Here is a 16,683-nt window from a genome sequence, read left to right as displayed (position 1 = left end):
ATCTAACATATAAATCAAAGTCATTTTGTTTTTCTTTTCCCTTCAATGTTTATTTATTATATGGTCAGATTTAAATTTTTTTAGTCGAATAATTTTAATCTGTTAATTAATTAATAAATAAAATTATTTATTTAAAATTATTAATTATGAAATATTAATAATTATTTTAATATTTAATTAACTAAATAAATAATAATTTTTACTATTTAAACTTACCTGATCCGAAACTATACCTATGAAAGTGAAGGGCTAACTGCCTTGACCTCAAAAACGGCATGAAACTAGGCATAAGTTAAATAGAGCGAAGAGGGTTTCAGCGTCTGGGTCTTGGCATTGTTTCATAAGATACCTTCCTTTGCTAATTATAACACGAAAAGGAAAAGCTCACACTATAGAAATTAACCCCGCTGCTGATATTGTTGTTTTTATAAAAGTTGGATTTTGCTAATTTTGTATTTTGGAAAGTTTTTTATTCAAATTCATCTTAAACCCTTTTGGGGTTGAGTAAGAGTAAATTCAATAACAGAATTACAATTCAGTAATGAAGTTTATGTTGGTATTAAAAAATTCGATGAAGAAAAACTAGCAACCGTGCAGATGCACGTGTTTAAATAAATTTGCATATCCTGCAATTTATTCACGCTTTTTATATTGGCTTTGGGGCTCTTCACCTGATAAAAAATACGGCCTCGAAATACTTCGGAGTGGACGCCAATTTCGATCGTCAACAAATAATGCCTTCCATCCCCATCGACAACGACGTCTCTACTTGCGCCGTTTGTTCCAATCCCGCCTCCAAGAAGTGCTCGCGGTGTAAATCTGTTCGTTATTGGTACATAACGCTTCCCCCCCCCCCCCAAATATTTTGGGTTTTTTTTTTTTGCGATGATTACTGCTGTTTTTCATTATTGTTATAGCTGAAGTTTCTTTTGCTTTTCGAGATAACGAAAATTAAATTAGGAATGTTTTTTTTCTTCTATTAAGTTGCAAGTTTTATGCTTTTTAATTTACTTCTCTTTTCTTAAAATAAAATAACCATTTGGTATTTTCTTATTTATAGGTCAGAATATAGAAAGAATTGTTTTTGCTACCATATTGGGGTTTCCTGGATTTTTTTGCTTATAGAATCTGGACTTATTCAACACTAATGGTGTGTATAAATTAGAAGCCTTGAAAGTTCAATGTCGATACTTTGATCACCTATTAGTCAATTCTACGGAAAGATGCCATATTTCTAGTCCTATTTGCATGAGTTATCGAAAAGCCTCTTAATCTCAATGATCCTTGACTTCAAAATTTGCATTTGTTGTCCAATATAATAAAACTAGAATTCTCCATTAGCGTGGTAGTGAACGATGATTTACTAATTTCTTAATTTATGTATTCATCATTTGAATGGTTTGATCTCATTACTTTTACTTTCTTTTTCAGTTCCTTAACTTGCCAGAAGGTGCACTGGAAAGACGGGCATAAGACAAAGTGCAAAGTAAATTCAGCACAGACTGCTAACACAAAATCATTTTCAGGAGTTGCTTTGGTTCCTGCCCGCGGAACCTCTACAATCAGCAAGAAGCCGACAGAGGTTAATCCTTTGACCCATTTTAAAACCAATAGAAGTAAATTTAAAACGCATTCTTTCTTCTTCTTCTTCTTCTTCTCCTCTTTTTTTTTTCTCCTTTTTGCAGGTTCTTTTCCCATATAATGAGTTTGTAGAACTTTTCAACTGGGAGAAACCAGGATTCCCTCCGCGTGGACTCTTAAATTGTGGGAATAGGTTCATATTTACCATGCTTATATTTCTTTTTGTTCAAGCTTTTGTTTATTATTATTGTTATTTGTTAGAACTTTTTATTAGACGGGATAAGTTTATGTTTCTTATTCTAATCTTTATTTATTTTTCCGTGTTTGTCCTTTGCCTACAGTTGCTTTGCCAATGTTGTTCTGCAATGCCTTGCTTCTACTCGGCCTCTTGTTGCTTACTTATTGGAGAAAGGGCATCGGAAAGAGTGTAAATTTAGAAACTAAAACTGCTACTCTCAAGGTTGTTGAACAGCACCTGACCTTCATTGTAATTTCTTCTTTCCAGGCAGACGTAATGATTGGTGCTTTCTGTGCGAACTTCAAATTCACATTGAAAGATCAAGCCAAAGTCTTCATCCATTTTCACCAACTAATATTCTCTCAAGGTTGCCTAATATTGGAGGTAATCTTGGTTATGGAAGACAGGAGGATGCTCATGAATTCATGAGGTTAGCATCTCATATTTGATTGCATTCTCTTTTAACATCTTGAAATTAACAAGAGGAAGTTGTTGACTTCTAGATTTATTTGTAATTAACATTGCCTTTTTTTCAGGTTTGCTATTGATACAATGCAATCAGTCTGCCTTGATGAATTTGGTGGAGAAAAAGCAGTTGATCGTAGCTCTCAAGAGACAACCCTTATTCAGCACATATTTGGTGGTCATCTACAGTCGCAGGTGATGTAACCTATTGATTAGAATAATTGATTTTCACCCTTTTGCTATTGAACTTTGGTTATTTGGTATTGATAGAGATACTGTAACTTTGGATTCAGCAAACAATGTTCTGCAACATTGTGTTTTTTCAATTTGCTCCTTAATTTAGGCTGTTTCCTCCATCTCCCCCCCTCCTGAAGAAAAAATAGAGTAGCCATATGAATTGGAAACTCAATGTGAATAAGAGTGTTGCTCCTTAACTGGGCCAGCGTTTGTTCAGAGTCTGAACATCTTAACATTAAGGGTGTTTTTGGTTGGGAGGAAAAGAGGAGGGATGGGAGGTGGGAGTGGAAAAGTGAAAGGAAAATAAAATTGGAGTATGCTTGGTTGAGTAGAAAAGTGGGAGGATAGAAAATAGGATGGATGACCATTTTCCATCCTAATGCATGAAAACTAATTCTTCCAAATTGGAAAGATGAGAGGAGAGAAAATGAGAGATGCGTATGTTAGTTCAAAATTATGCATTTTTTAAATGTTTTATTATCTTTCCTTTCAGTTTTCAACTCTACCAAGCAATGGATAGAATCCATTTTTTCATCTCTCCTGGCAAGGACACCTATGGAAAGAAAAATAATGTTTTCCATTCTTCTAAAGATGGAAAATTGAAGGGGCAGAAAAATAGAATGAGGGAAAATATATTTTTTTTCTTTCCATAGGTGTGCTTGGTAGGAGAGATGGAAAAATTGAAAGAAAAAGTAATTTTTATTTTTACCTCCATTGCTTGGCAGAGTTGAAAAAGGAAAGGAAAAGAAATAAAACATTTGAAAAGTGCGTATTTTTGAGGTAACATACACATCTCCCCTCTCATCATTTCAAAATGGAAATATTGGTTTTTATGCATTTGGATGGAAAATGATCATCTCTTCAATTTTCTTTCCTCTCACTTTCCTTCCCTACGAAGCACACTCAAAATTTATTTTCTTTTCACTTTTCCATTCCTTCCTCCCATCTTTCCACTTTCCCACCCAACAAAGCACACCCTAAAGGATATTTCAGATGATTTTGCCATAATCCTTCATATAAATCACCTTGCTTGGTATTATTCAATGCTTAAGTTTGTACCCTGATTTATATTGCTTTATCATCATGTTATAACCTTGCAGGTGATTTGTACAAATTGCAATAAGATTTCAAATCAATGTGAAAATATGATGGATTTAACTGTTGAAATTAATGGAGATGCTTCATCGTTGGAGGAATGCCTTGACCAATTCACTGTTAAAGAGTGGCTTCATGGGGAAAATATGTACAAATGTGATGGGTATCATTCATTCCCCTTCACTTGCTCTCAAGATCTGTATAATTTAGTTTGCATGGTTTTAAATTATTGAGACTGGAATTTAAGCTACATTTTATATACTTTTATTGTACATTGATGTGTACCTATTTGGTTTGTTTATGGTGTTTATTATTTTCAGTTGCAATGACTATGTCAAGGCATGGAAGCGGCTTACTATACTATGGGCTCCTAACATTCTTACAATTGCCTTAAAAAGATTTGAGGTCTTACCTACATCTTGCATATGTTATTTGTTTGCTTTGTTGATGCTTACTGTCTTCTTTTCGTTTGCTGGTTAATAGAATCATTGATTTTTTTGGGTAAATTATACCTAAAGTCACTAAACTATTAGGAAATTTATATTTTGGTCACGCAATGTTAAAAGTTATAAAATGATCATTAAATTATTCAAAAGTTTTTATTTAAGTCACTGGGCTGTTAAGTTTTTTTTTTTTAGAAAGTCCAGCTAGCTTCAAGTAATGATTCAACTATCGATACAATGGATTGGTACCCATTGACAAGTGGAAGAACATACCATAGATATAAGTCGATCTAACAGTCAATGTCAAAGATTGGAGAAAAAAGTTGTTTGAATTCTAGTTCGTAGATTCGTGATGTTTAAAGTTGTTTCATGAAAAAAAAAACTTAATTGTAGAAGAGAAGGAGATGAGAGCGTTCGATTAGTGCAGGCAGTGCGAATAAAGAAGGCCATACAACATCGACTTTACCAACCTAGTAACTTAAATGAAATTTTTTGAATAGTTTAGAGATCATTTTGTAACTTTTTAAAGTTGACCAAAATGTACACTTACTAATAGTTTAGTGACTTCGGGTGTAGTTTACCCTTTTTTATGACTGAAATTTCTATTGAAAATCTTTGCAGAGTGGCCGGTTTGGGAAACTCAACAAAAGAGTTAGCTTTCCTGAGACATTAGATCTTACCTCTTACATGAGTGGAGATGGAGATGATACCAATGTATACAAACTTTATGCAGTTGTTGTCCATTTGGATATGTTAAATGCATCCTTTTTTGGTCATTACATCTGCTATACCCAAGATTTCAATGGAAATTGGTATAGAATTGATGACTGTAAGGTACTCCCTCTCTCTCTCTCACACGCACACACGTGCATTTACCACCATTTCCCTTTTCTGATTGTGAGTCTTGTACCTATTAAAAGAATCTCTCTGCGGAGTTTTCTTTGTGCCAAGACCACTGTGTCATTCGCCTTCAATCATCATTACAAAGTGGTAGACAGAAAAAAAAAAAAAAGAAGTTTACTTGAGTTCTCTGTTGTGAACTTGATGTGATCTGCCACTTTCTCCAGGTTATGAGGGTTGAATTGGCAGAGGTCCTTTCTCAGGTTGCATATATGCTTTTATATAGCAGGTACCTTTTTCCTTGGTAAATTCTGGCACTTAAAGCCATTTTTCTTTCTCCCATTCTTCTGTTCAAAGCTTTTATTTACTTTGCAGCATGTATTAATTAGAACCCCCTAAATCTTGAATGTTTGATCTGAATTTACCTGTTGAGATAAAATTGCAGCCATTGAGATTTTAAGATTTAGATACTCCTGCATCACTGGCCCCTTTTAAATTGGTAATGGAGGGATACATGGATTTTGGTTGTAAAAAATTTTGCTTTTATTGTATGTGTAATCATCTTTGCAAGTGCTTTATGTCAGTGACCTTACAGGGATACTATTTGTGCAGGGTTTCTGTACGCCCCTCATGTCTTAAAACTTCAGGAACTCAGGGGAATGATGAACAGAAATCAATGAAAGCTTTAGTTGAACATTGTCCAAAGGAGCAAATTCAGTGCCTACCTGAAAATGAGTCCATCACTTCTAGTCTTTCTCCGTCCTTGTCATTGAATGGTAGTTTGCATTCAGAAATTCCTGGACTTAAAGTTGAGTCATCTACAGGAAGGAATACTGATGCTCAACATCAGGATGGTGATGTGGTTAGGTTAAAGTCCAACTCCTCTCTTTCTGAGGAAGTTTTCTTCTATGAAAACAACTCATGTTTACAGATTGATTCAGAAGTTATCCAAATAAATGGTGATGATATGGATAAGGTTAATTCTATAGCTGTGACAGGAAATCCAGAGAATATGGATAGGATTAGTACTCTGCCATGTTCTACTGATATGAAGGAGATTTGCAGGTCTGACAAAGATCTATTTGATGCAACCAACTCCGAAGATATATAAAAGCCGAAAGCGCGAAGACAATTGATGCAAAGCAAGCTGTCAGCTAGATTCGCTAGTATCAATTAGTTACGTGATCAAAGATTCACAAGACGTAGATATGGCCAGTTCCAAATCTAGTCCATCTACTGAAGGGGATGGTTTGTGAAAGATGAGACATCTCCAGTTCAAACCCGCTTTGAAATGCGAATTGTCGATGGCAAGGTAGTTTCCCTTGCAGTAATTGGCTGCATTTTATGGGGTAATTACTTTGTTCATATATTTATTGTTTGGATTATCCCATCATTGAAAATACTAAATAGATTCTATTTTTTTAAACTTGACCCTTAACCATTTTAGGGTTACACAGTCGAAGAATGTGGTTAGAATTATAACAGGAATTCCTTTGTCAATAAATCTAAGATCAGGGCTTGAATTATTTCAGTTCTGCGACATATTTAAGCTATTTATTAACACATCAGCGCAACATGTTAATTTCACTTTCATGGCACAGTGCAAGATATAAGACAAAACAACATTTTACTTTGCCTGTCTGCTTAGGATTCACTGTTTATCACATAATTGCTATTCATTCTAAAATTCTGGTTGATCCTCCTGAACAACAGCGTTGGAACCAGAACAATTAGGCAACTTTTTGGCATCTGAGTCGCTTGCAACCTCTGAAAAACAAAAGGAGTTGTTTGATCAGTAATACTGGGAGAAAAACAAATCTCATATTGATAAACAAGATTTCTTTAACATACTATAAAGTTTAAATATAGGCGTAATTCCATTTCCAATGAGCTCAAGTTTGACACAATCCTTTAAACCGAGGCTATTTCCAATGCAAATGTTTCTCCAACCGCGTCCAATATAGACTTGACCGTCTGAATCTTTGAGCCGTATACTTGCCATCCATGACCGACCTTGTTCATCAACAAGAACCGTCTCACAAGATCTGTCCAGATCATTGGACCTTGCAAATTTTCTTGGAATATTCTGTACGATATATGAAACATAACTGTGATGCCTATTGAATTGATTTTACAGGCGTATTTTTTGTACCAAATATATATACTAACCAGTCTGAAGCTTTTCATGGATTCAAGGGTCAAATTTGACACAAAATGAGGGCTTTCAAGGGTGACCGAAGTGCTTGTCCGTTTCTCATGTTGTTCTAAACCATCAAATCATATTATTAAGCAATACTTTCTCAGTATCAATGTATATACACATGGACATATATAAGGAAAAAGAATGAAAGAGCTTACTCCCAATCTCTTTTGCGGGTTGTTGGGTTTGGGTAGCTAATAGTGGATATTGTCTTTGACAGGCACTAGTATCAAACACCACAACATCAAAAACCATATTTCCTCCATATCTGAACACCAAGAAATCGCCCACATGTAAATCATGGTCTCGTGCAAAATCTTGCCACCCATCTTCAAATCTCCGGTCTCTAATCTTCACTGACCATGTTCTTCCATAGCTTCTCAGGACGGCACTTTCACAGTTAATTTGACCCTTTAAGTAGTCCTTGAAAAATGAAAGAGGGATTGACTGCAAATAATGCATGCATTACTTTAGCTCTACTTAGCAACACAGCAGAATGCAGAGAGAAGAGAGAGATACTTACAAGGTGGAAGCCTGGTAAGAGGGGTTGGAAGAAGTGAGGAATAGTGGGAGAAAATAAAGCATTGGACATAGCTGCGTTGAAAGTGAGTTGAGATGTTCAAGTTCCTTGGGGAAACTGATGAAGCTTGCATTTATTTCAGGAATTGTGTTGAAACTTGGGATGCTCAACAGCACATCTTAGACCAACGCACGGCCCGCCAGGGTCCGGGTAAAAATATAGGCCCGAAATATGGGCTTGGCAAAAAATGAGGCCCGCACCACTTTTTTGGCTCGGGCCCGGCCCGAATATAATAAATATATTTTTAATATTTTTAATTTTAAAATATTTTTAAAATACTTTTTTTTATTTTTTTATTTTAAAATATTTTTAAAATACTTTTTTTTATTTTTTTTATTTTAAAATATTTTAAAATAATTTTTTAAATTTTTTTATTTTTAAAATAATTTTTTAGTATTTATTAAAAAAATGAACCGGGCTAGGCTCGGGCTTATGAATTTTTTCCCGGGCCGGGCATGGATAAAATTTTAAGCCCATATTTCGGGCCGGGCCCAAAAAAATTTTGGGCCTGGCGCAGCCCGGCCCATGAGCACCTCTACTACGCACTTAACCACATTGAATGTCATATTTATAATAAAATAATATTGGCAATAAATTACATCATTAGTCACTAAATTAGGGTGAAGTTTTCATTTTGGTCATTTAACTAAAAAAGTTATAATTTTGTCATTGAATTATTTAAAAGTTTTCATTTAAGACATTGAACTATTCAATAGTCACTAAATCATGACCCAATGCTATGTCCACATTTTTGGATCTCCTTGTTCGATTCTTAATTTAAGAATGATCTGGGTACTTTGTTATATGGTTTCTTCTTGTTAGTTATACTTTTCTAAAGTCTTAATTTGCTGTTGCAGTTCAGTGTATGGTTGTGCAGTGGGAGTATTATTTTCTATGTATAGTTTTGATGATATCCACGTGCTTGCTCTAATTAAGGTTGTTAGTAGTATTCTCATTGACCGAATGGTCCCTAATAGTTGTAAGTAGCATAACCTTGATATTTTGCTCTTTAGTTGTTGCTAGATATATTGCTCCTGATCATAACCATACTGGTATCCATACTAATTATAATATTGATTCTAGTAATGTTGATTATTTTGCTCGTACTTGATCTCATTTTCTTGCAGTTTTAGAATGTTTTGGGTTGATTGAGCCATAGTTTTTCTCTAGATTCCTACAGAAAATATTTTAAGTAGACTATGATGGTGGTTTATACCGTATGTGGTGAAAAGAGTTATTGAAGATGGAGCTTTAAGATGGTGATTTAGCAAAGTGAAGTTGATCTCTTTTGTTGTTTGTATGTCATTGTGTCCTCTTAATCTTGGAGTAGATCTGACTCTTTAATATTTAGATCTAGATTAAGGTGCTATGACCTGGATGCATAAAAAGGCAAAGTTAGTGTACTTGGTAAGTTGAAAGAATTAATGAAATTAAACAGAATGATGTGATCCTCTAATCACGTTGAACCTCAAAAAGAACAATGAGATTCGAATTCTAATTATTGGAGCATATATAGTTTACTTGATCTTCTAAAATAGATTAAAAAAAAAAGACTTTAACCCAATAACTATATCAAGAAACGAACTAAAGGTACAAGGACCTTAACTCAATTTCTATAACAAGTTACGAACCAATGGTATAAGGACCCTGACCCGTTATCTAGGAAGATAAGAACCGAAATTATAAGGTAGTCACCACACTCAAGATAGGTAAAAGGTGAGTGATAAGACTGGGGAGGGGGGTAAACGCCACGAGAAATAATTCTTGATAAGTTCAGATAAAGTTCTCAAAAGTACCAAAGATATAACTTTTAGGGTGGGTTTGGATGGGTGGTGGGGTGCGGTGTAGTGTTTACTTTTTGTCTCACGCTACAATATCATTACAGTATCTAATCTCACCACCACCGTTATTTTTACACTAACTGCAGGTAGACGCACCACCTATCCCAACAACCCTTAATTTAATCAATGTACATTAGTCTTTTACATAAGCCTAAGGCCTAATATTTATACTTGGATCAAATCCCACAAGAATAGGAATGAGCAATTCGACCATTAATGAGATACATGACTTTACCGTTCAATGAATTGACGAAGAGTCACATTTATCCTCCTTTAGACGTGCGTGCATGTATGTTCCTTGGCTTGGCTGAACATGCATTGAATCTTAAAGGAAGATATGTGGCCTTTCATGTATGTTGGTAGTACATTGAACCCAAGGTAGGTGAAGAGTTGATGGTGCATGGATTCTCATGATACAATGTATCAATGGAAGCTGAACGATCTTTGGTGTATGTTCCTTGTGTGACCAATCATGGGGATGTACCTAAGACATATTAAAAGGCTGTTAAACCATAAAATGTTAAAACATAAATAAATAAAAAAACATAACAAACATAAAGACATTAAAATACTCATGAATGCATTAAGTAAAGAGATTGAATCTTGAAAACTAAGAGCATATTTGGTTCGCTGTATTGGAATAGAGGCGTAAGGAATAGAGGCGTAATGGAATAGAGGTGTAATAGCAAATCAACTGTTTGGTTGAATGTAATGGAATAGAGGCGTAATAGTAATCTTGTGTTTGATTGAATGGAATAGAGGTGTAATAGCATAATGGAAAAAACTAAAATAACTAGAATACCCTTAGCATAAATTTGTTTTGGTAAATGATTATTGTTATTGTTATTTAAATTTTAATAAGATTATTATTATCAATAATAAATAATTTAATCATATTTAAACATAATTATTATTAAATATATTATAATTTAAATATATAATTTAATAAAATTCTTAATAATCAATATTCTTATATGAATTTACTCAAATCATAATATATGATACTATAAAATATAAATTAACATAATTATTATTAAATATATTATAATTTAAATATATAATTTAATAAAATTCTTAATAATCAATATTCTTATATGAATTTACTCAAATCATAATATATGATACTATAAAATATAAATTAACATAATTATTATTAAATATATTATAATTAAAATATATAATTTAATAAAATTCTTAATAATTAATATTCTTATATGAATTTACTGAAATCATAATATATGATACTATAAAATATAATTTAAAATAATTAATATTAAATATATTTTATTTAAAATATATGATTTAATAAAATTTAAAATAATTATAACTAATAAATTATCTTATATGAATTTGTATAATTTAAAATAATTATTATTACATATAATTTAATAATAATATATAATTTCATAAAATTATTGATAATAAATTTTCTTATATGAATTTATACAATTTAAAATAATTAATATTAAATATAATTTAATAATGATATATAATTTCATAAATTTCTTAATAATAAAATGTTCTTATATGAATTTACTAAAATCAAAATATAACTTGAGAATTATATTCTGCATAAACATAATTAACTTATATTAAGAAAATGTTAGAGGAAAATGAAATTCTACATCATAATCCATATGTTATATAGTTTTACAACATCAAAAAGTTTGAAGGCTGATGTTAGGATCTGGATGGGCTGCTTCTAGAATGTTGCATTTTCCTTGATCTTGTTGGATCTAAATTTTGGACTTGGGCTTTTCACATTCGACCCAATCTTCTTGGGGCATCCCGTGGATGGCCTCTTTAAGCCGTTTAGCCTTTGTACTTGCGAGTGGCCCACTTAGTGTTTGTAAAGGTTCTTTTGAGCTTGATTTTGGCCCAATTATAGGTCCACTTGGAGTCAACCCAATTGAAATGGGTCCACTTGTAGACAATCTCATTGTGGCTTGAATTGGATCCGTAGCCCTTGAAAATGGCCCAATGATGAATGGCTTCATTGAAATCGGTTGCATACTCAAAATTGCCCGACGAAAACTTGGCCTCCTTGGAACTTGAAGACGAATGTTAGTTGATAATACACATGATGGGAGCAAGCTCACATCACCTAAGGTATCTACTGTCTTTAATGGTGTTGTGGTGGTAGACTAGCGTAGCTCAAGAATGTCAAAACGTGAGATGTATAACCAAAAAAAAGAAAAAAGTGATAGAAGCTGAATTGTAGATGAGATGCAGATGGAGCCATCGAAACATAATTATTACTCTACTTGGAAAATGGTAGATGCAACAACGAAACAGCCAAAGCTCCATTAGTGTTGCAATGAAACCAAGCAAGGAAGGGAGCATCCCAAGTGATACTGATGGCGATGTCTTTGTTCCAATTCCCAATCCCATTCTCTTTCTCACTATCTCACCGCCAGCTGTTTTTCTATATACCAAATCTCCCTTCCTTTTCCCCTTTCTTTACGGTCTATTTATTTTTTTACTTGTATATTACTTTATTAATATTAATATTATTATTATTATTATTATTATTATTATTATTGGATATTCCATCTTCACGTTCCTTCCACTGGACTTCTTAATCTTAACCCTCTCCATCGACCTTTCAAACTCCCCTTTTCACTCGATCCAACAGTTCTCTTATTTTCTAGATTTTCATTCCATAAAAAGGATACCTTGGGTCTCTATGTAATTCAACCATTTCTGCTATCAGGTGATTTGTTTTCCGATGATGGTTGGTTTTCATTCTTCCTTTTCTCCCGATCTGAAGACCCCATTTTCTGGTTGTTCGATTTGCAGGAATCTCTTTGTAGTTCTTATATATTTTTATTGGTGGAATCTGGATTCTGTTAACTCGACGATGTAATTGGATTTGGATTTACTGCTATTCGAATTGTCTTTGATTTGCAAAAGCGGCAATCCAATCTTCGATCTCTATCAATGATGGATACCAGCACTGTTGCAGATGGCAGTTCCTTTTTAAGGTTATAATTTTGTCTTGTAATTGTTCTGACACTTAGATATTTTGCATGTCAGACTATCATTTACTTTACCCACGAAGTACACTGTTCTTTTCTTTTAAGAGGGAAAAAAAAACAAGAAATAAAAAGCATTGTTATTAAATCAGTAAAGCTGAAGATTTATTTGCCATGTAGTTTGTTTGCAGCTTTATCATATGGGATTGCTTCCATGGCTATGGTTTTTATCAATAAAGCAATTATTATGCAATATGCGCACTCCATGACCCTTCTTACTTTGCAGGTATTTCTTTTTATGTTTTCTCTTTTAAAGAAACAAAATGGGGCATTGGATCTTTGAGTTTATTGTAAACAAACTTACTTGGTTAGTTGATTGTCTTAGCAATTGGCAACTACCTTGCTCATTCACTTTGGTCGGCAAATGGGTTATACAAGAGCAAAAGGGGTTGATATTACCACAGCTAGAAGGCTTCTCCCTATTTCTTTATTTTACAATGCAAATGTGGCATTTGCTCTTGCAAGCTTGAAAGGCGTTAATATTCCTATGTATATTGCTATAAAGAGGCTCACACCACTTGCTGTTCTTATTGCTGGATTCTTTTCTGGAAAGGGAAAGCCTACAACTCAGGTTTGTACAGTCATTTCTTTACGTCTTTTTATGTATAATTTTGATGTCTGGTACTTGATTGTTGACAGCTTGTGTAGCTTGAAATGATTGTTAAGGGGTTTGATTGATGTTTATGTCAATGTCAATGTCAATGGCTTCCTCTTTATCATGTTGGTGCAATTTTAAAGTTAAACTGTTTGCATTGTATGGTATGCATCTAAGACCATCAAACTGTCCTCTTTCCCTTAATAAAAACAGAGCTCAAGTAAAGGTGTCAAAGACACATGTCCTTGTGATCATCTTTTTCCTTGTCAATGAATTCATAGGGGCTGTTTTTGTTATTTGTAACAAGCTTAAAATATTTTGCACTTGGTCTTGAAAATTCTCATCCATTGTGTGCTTTGTGTCAATTTTCAGGTGACCCTTTCGGTAGTTTTGACTGCTGTGGGAGTTATTGTAGCTGCCATTGGAGATTTTTCTTTCGACTTGCCGGGATACACCATGGCCCTAACTTCTGTGTTTTTCCAGGTTTCCTTTTGCACATATATACATATAGATATAGCTGGTTATGAACTTGCATTGCATGTTGAGGTTCATTATTAATGCCCTGCATAGCTTCCTCATGTTGAAGTTTAATCCAAAATGCAGACCATGTACCTTGTGTTGGTGGAAAAGTCTGGTGCAGAGGAAGGGCTTTCTTCAATAGAGATAATGTTCTATAACAGTTTTCTTTCTCTTCCATTTTTGCTTTTTCTCATCATAGCGACAGGAGAGTTCCCAAATTCTTTGGCATTATTATTAGCAAAGGTCAGGACTTTGCACATTTTCTTTCAATTGTAATTCATTTGTGATTGTGTTAGGCCTGAACAAATGTCACAAGATTAAGTGAAACTGTTTTTTTCCAATAACATGTGGCCTCAGAACCTTGTTGATAGCTGCAGTTTAGATGAGATTAGAGTCTGTTAAGACGCTTAACCAATCAAGAAAGCGCATGAGATTTTAGATTGCGCATAAATTGTTATACAACCTTGGTCCTAAGAGCTCCTTTCCCCTCAAATATGTCTCATCTTGGATTTCGTTTCATTTTCACTTCTGTTTATATTAAGAACTACTTCAGGCGTCCATTAGGAACATTAACATAGGGATGTTTTCCATCTAAAGCAAGAGGAAGTAGGACCGAATTCCTTTAATCAGTACCATATAACCAGATAAAATAAAATCTCGGCTGTAGTTGATTCCCTGCTATTTGAAATATTTAATCTTCCTTGAGTTTTTAAATTGTTTCTTGGATGTTATTAGGATTTCATAGATTTGATTTCTAACTTGATTTAATATCTATGTTTGCAGAGCAATTCTTTCTCGTTTTTGTTCATCCTACTACTTTCATTGGTGATGGGAATCGCTCTTAACTACACCATGTTTTTGTGTACCATAGTTAACTCAGCTCTAACCACAACCATTGTTGGAGTACTCAAAGGTGTTGGATCCACGGTAAGTCTGTTTGCCCCATAACCTGCTTGGAAAGCTTTTTAAAGGATGGAAGTGTGGATTTTGTCCTACTGATAAATATTTTCACAAAACATACATACGTGATGCCTGATATATATTTTCTTTTCATTATTAGACGCTTGGATTTGTGTTACTGGGAGGTGTGCAAGTTCATGGTTTGAATGTAACCGGATTGGTTATAAACACGGCAGGCGGGGTGTGGTATTCTTACGCCAAATATCAGCAAAAGAAGATTAAAGCACCCAAAGTGGTGATGGATTTGGAGGCTCATCGAAGATAAATTAAACTCAATTTTGCATGGTTAATATTGTCTCGTTGGTTTCTTTTTGTTTTCATTTTCAAGTGTTACTCCAATGTGTCGGTGATGGTTATGAAAGTATGGGCAAGTAAAGGAGGCCCCAAGAGAGGGGTATAGAGTGAACATTTTTAATGATGCTATATGTATTTATAATTATTGCCTGGGATGATATCATCATATATTTCACTTCTCTAACTTTTTACCTAAAGAAAATATATATTCTTCTAAATGTTTAAGGCAATGTCCATGGAATCGATTTTTTTGATCTTCTTTGCATCCACTCCAATACTAGTCAATATAAATTAAAATTTTCAATCCCAAAAATAAATATTCTAATTTTATAAATATTTTTAATTTGTCTCGCGTTAAAATGTGAAGCCATTATATGTCATCATGTTATTGGTCGTTAGTGTCACATCAAGATATTTTAACAACGATATTAATTAGGTAGCTAATAAAAGTACTAAGTTGACTTACGATTTTTAAGTTTAGGTGCCAATTAGATCCAAAAAAATATAAATACCAATTAGGTATAAGTTATCAAGTTTAAGTATCTCCGTATATATTAATTCAATAATATATTGAGTGAAGCCATTTATAAAGGGTCTAGTTGTCCATATCAACTTTGTATTGTTAGTTTTGTAAACCTTTTAGGATGTTTTCGATAAAAAAATCTTTGAAAGAAAAGTAAATAAGAGAAATTTTTTATTTTAATACATAAAAATATATCAAGTTGAAGAGATAATATGAAAGAAAATAAGAGAGATAATTTTAAAATTATGCATTTTTCGAAATTTTAGTTTTTTTTCTTATTCTTACCACTACCAAGCAATAAATAATTTTTTTTCAGAATTTTCATCTTTCTTGCTGAGCACATAAATAAGAATAATATATATTTTGTTTTTTTATTTTAATAATTTATTCCATTTTACATTTTTATATTTTTCTTTTCATTCTCCCAGATAAATTCCTAGTATTCTTTGTTTAAAATTAGTACTACTTTCTAGGATCGGTTGATTTAAGTTCAAATTCTAATAAGTTTAGTTCTCTTTGTAAATTAATATGGCATTGAATTTTGTAATTTCATATGGATTATGTCTATTTCCAATAAAATTTAATTTTTTAAATAAAATATTGTGTTACATATAACGATCGTTGTCACTGGAAGGTTACCTTTGCCAACCTTTTAGTTTCATCTCTCACCTAGCTTCATTCGTCTAGTTCTGTCATCAACATTGTTCCACCAGGACCTAGGGAATATGCAAAACAATTACATCTACAATCGGACCATTCTAACAAGACAACCATCACTTGTCACCTACATATCCTATAATCTATATGATATCACATTCTCACTTAACAAGGGTCTTGGAAATGACTAGTTGACTATCCAGAGGCAACCATGTGTCCCACCAGGCCTACCTCTATAAACTATCTCTCACCTGCATATTATGCTCAACATCAGTAGGTCTAACTCTCATTGTATTAAGGAAAAACTAGTGCCCCTTAAGGTGACCAAACCTCCCAAAATCTTTATTTTAGTTCACAACAATTCATTGAGATATAAAAAAGGATAAGAATGTTAGAGAAACAACTTTCTCCACAAAAGCCATTGCACCAACAACGACAAAAATATAAAAAAAAGGTTAATCAAAGAAATGAAAAAATATATAGAAGAGTTAAGGTCAGGAAAAGACTCTCTACAACAAGACCCTTCATTTGATGTTTAACAGGAAGAGACAGTTCAATCTTTTCCTATCAGACAAGTCAA

The 16,683-nt window shown here is 33.3% G+C and overlaps 3 protein-coding genes across 4 annotated transcripts; 2 read left to right on the top strand and 1 right to left on the bottom strand.

Annotated features, from left to right (window-relative positions):
- The first annotated feature begins 378 nt into the window (after positions 1-378).
- Positions 379-6,462, top strand: LOC105776892 (ubiquitin carboxyl-terminal hydrolase 19). Its single transcript, XM_012599876.2, has 11 exons — positions 379-832; positions 1,432-1,582; positions 1,686-1,774; positions 1,923-2,008; positions 2,087-2,249; positions 2,356-2,479; positions 3,622-3,779; positions 3,937-4,021; positions 4,681-4,893; positions 5,127-5,188; positions 5,512-6,462. The coding sequence occupies exons 1-11, from the start codon at positions 735-737 to the stop codon at positions 6,008-6,010; spliced, it is 1,728 nt and encodes a 575-aa protein (XP_012455330.1). The 5' UTR covers positions 379-734; the 3' UTR covers positions 6,011-6,462.
- A 13-nt stretch (positions 6,463-6,475) lies between these two features.
- LOC105776964 (B3 domain-containing protein REM5) lies at positions 6,476-7,757 on the bottom strand. The gene is made up of 5 exons (XM_012599990.2): positions 7,623-7,757; positions 7,258-7,546; positions 7,069-7,163; positions 6,751-6,985; positions 6,476-6,666 (listed from the first exon to the last, which is right to left on the bottom strand). Exons 1-5 carry the CDS (start codon positions 7,689-7,691, stop codon positions 6,581-6,583), a joined length of 774 nt encoding a protein of 257 aa, XP_012455444.1. The 5' UTR covers positions 7,692-7,757; the 3' UTR covers positions 6,476-6,580.
- Positions 7,758-12,061: 4,304 nt separating this feature from the next.
- On the top strand, positions 12,062-15,153 carry LOC105777028 (UDP-galactose/UDP-glucose transporter 7). Of its 2 annotated transcripts, none has more exons than XM_052633055.1 (8): positions 12,062-12,233; positions 12,320-12,504; positions 12,687-12,781; positions 12,881-13,126; positions 13,523-13,633; positions 13,754-13,912; positions 14,453-14,596; positions 14,730-15,153. In XM_052633055.1, exons 3-8 carry the CDS (start codon positions 12,710-12,712, stop codon positions 14,892-14,894), a joined length of 897 nt encoding a protein of 298 aa, XP_052489015.1. In that variant the 5' UTR covers positions 12,062-12,233; positions 12,320-12,504; positions 12,687-12,709; the 3' UTR covers positions 14,895-15,153. The 2 variants fall into 2 exon arrangements, with proteins under 2 accessions (XP_052489015.1, XP_012455562.1); XM_012600108.2 differs by having other exon boundaries at positions 12,676-12,781.
- The last annotated feature ends 1,530 nt before the right edge of the window (positions 15,154-16,683 follow it).

Source organism: Gossypium raimondii, chromosome 7, assembly GCF_025698545.1.
Source record: "Gossypium raimondii isolate GPD5lz chromosome 7, ASM2569854v1, whole genome shotgun sequence".
In the NCBI taxonomy this organism is placed as follows: domain Eukaryota; kingdom Viridiplantae; phylum Streptophyta; class Magnoliopsida; order Malvales; family Malvaceae; genus Gossypium; species Gossypium raimondii.
This window is presented reverse-complemented; position numbering and strand designations above follow the sequence as displayed.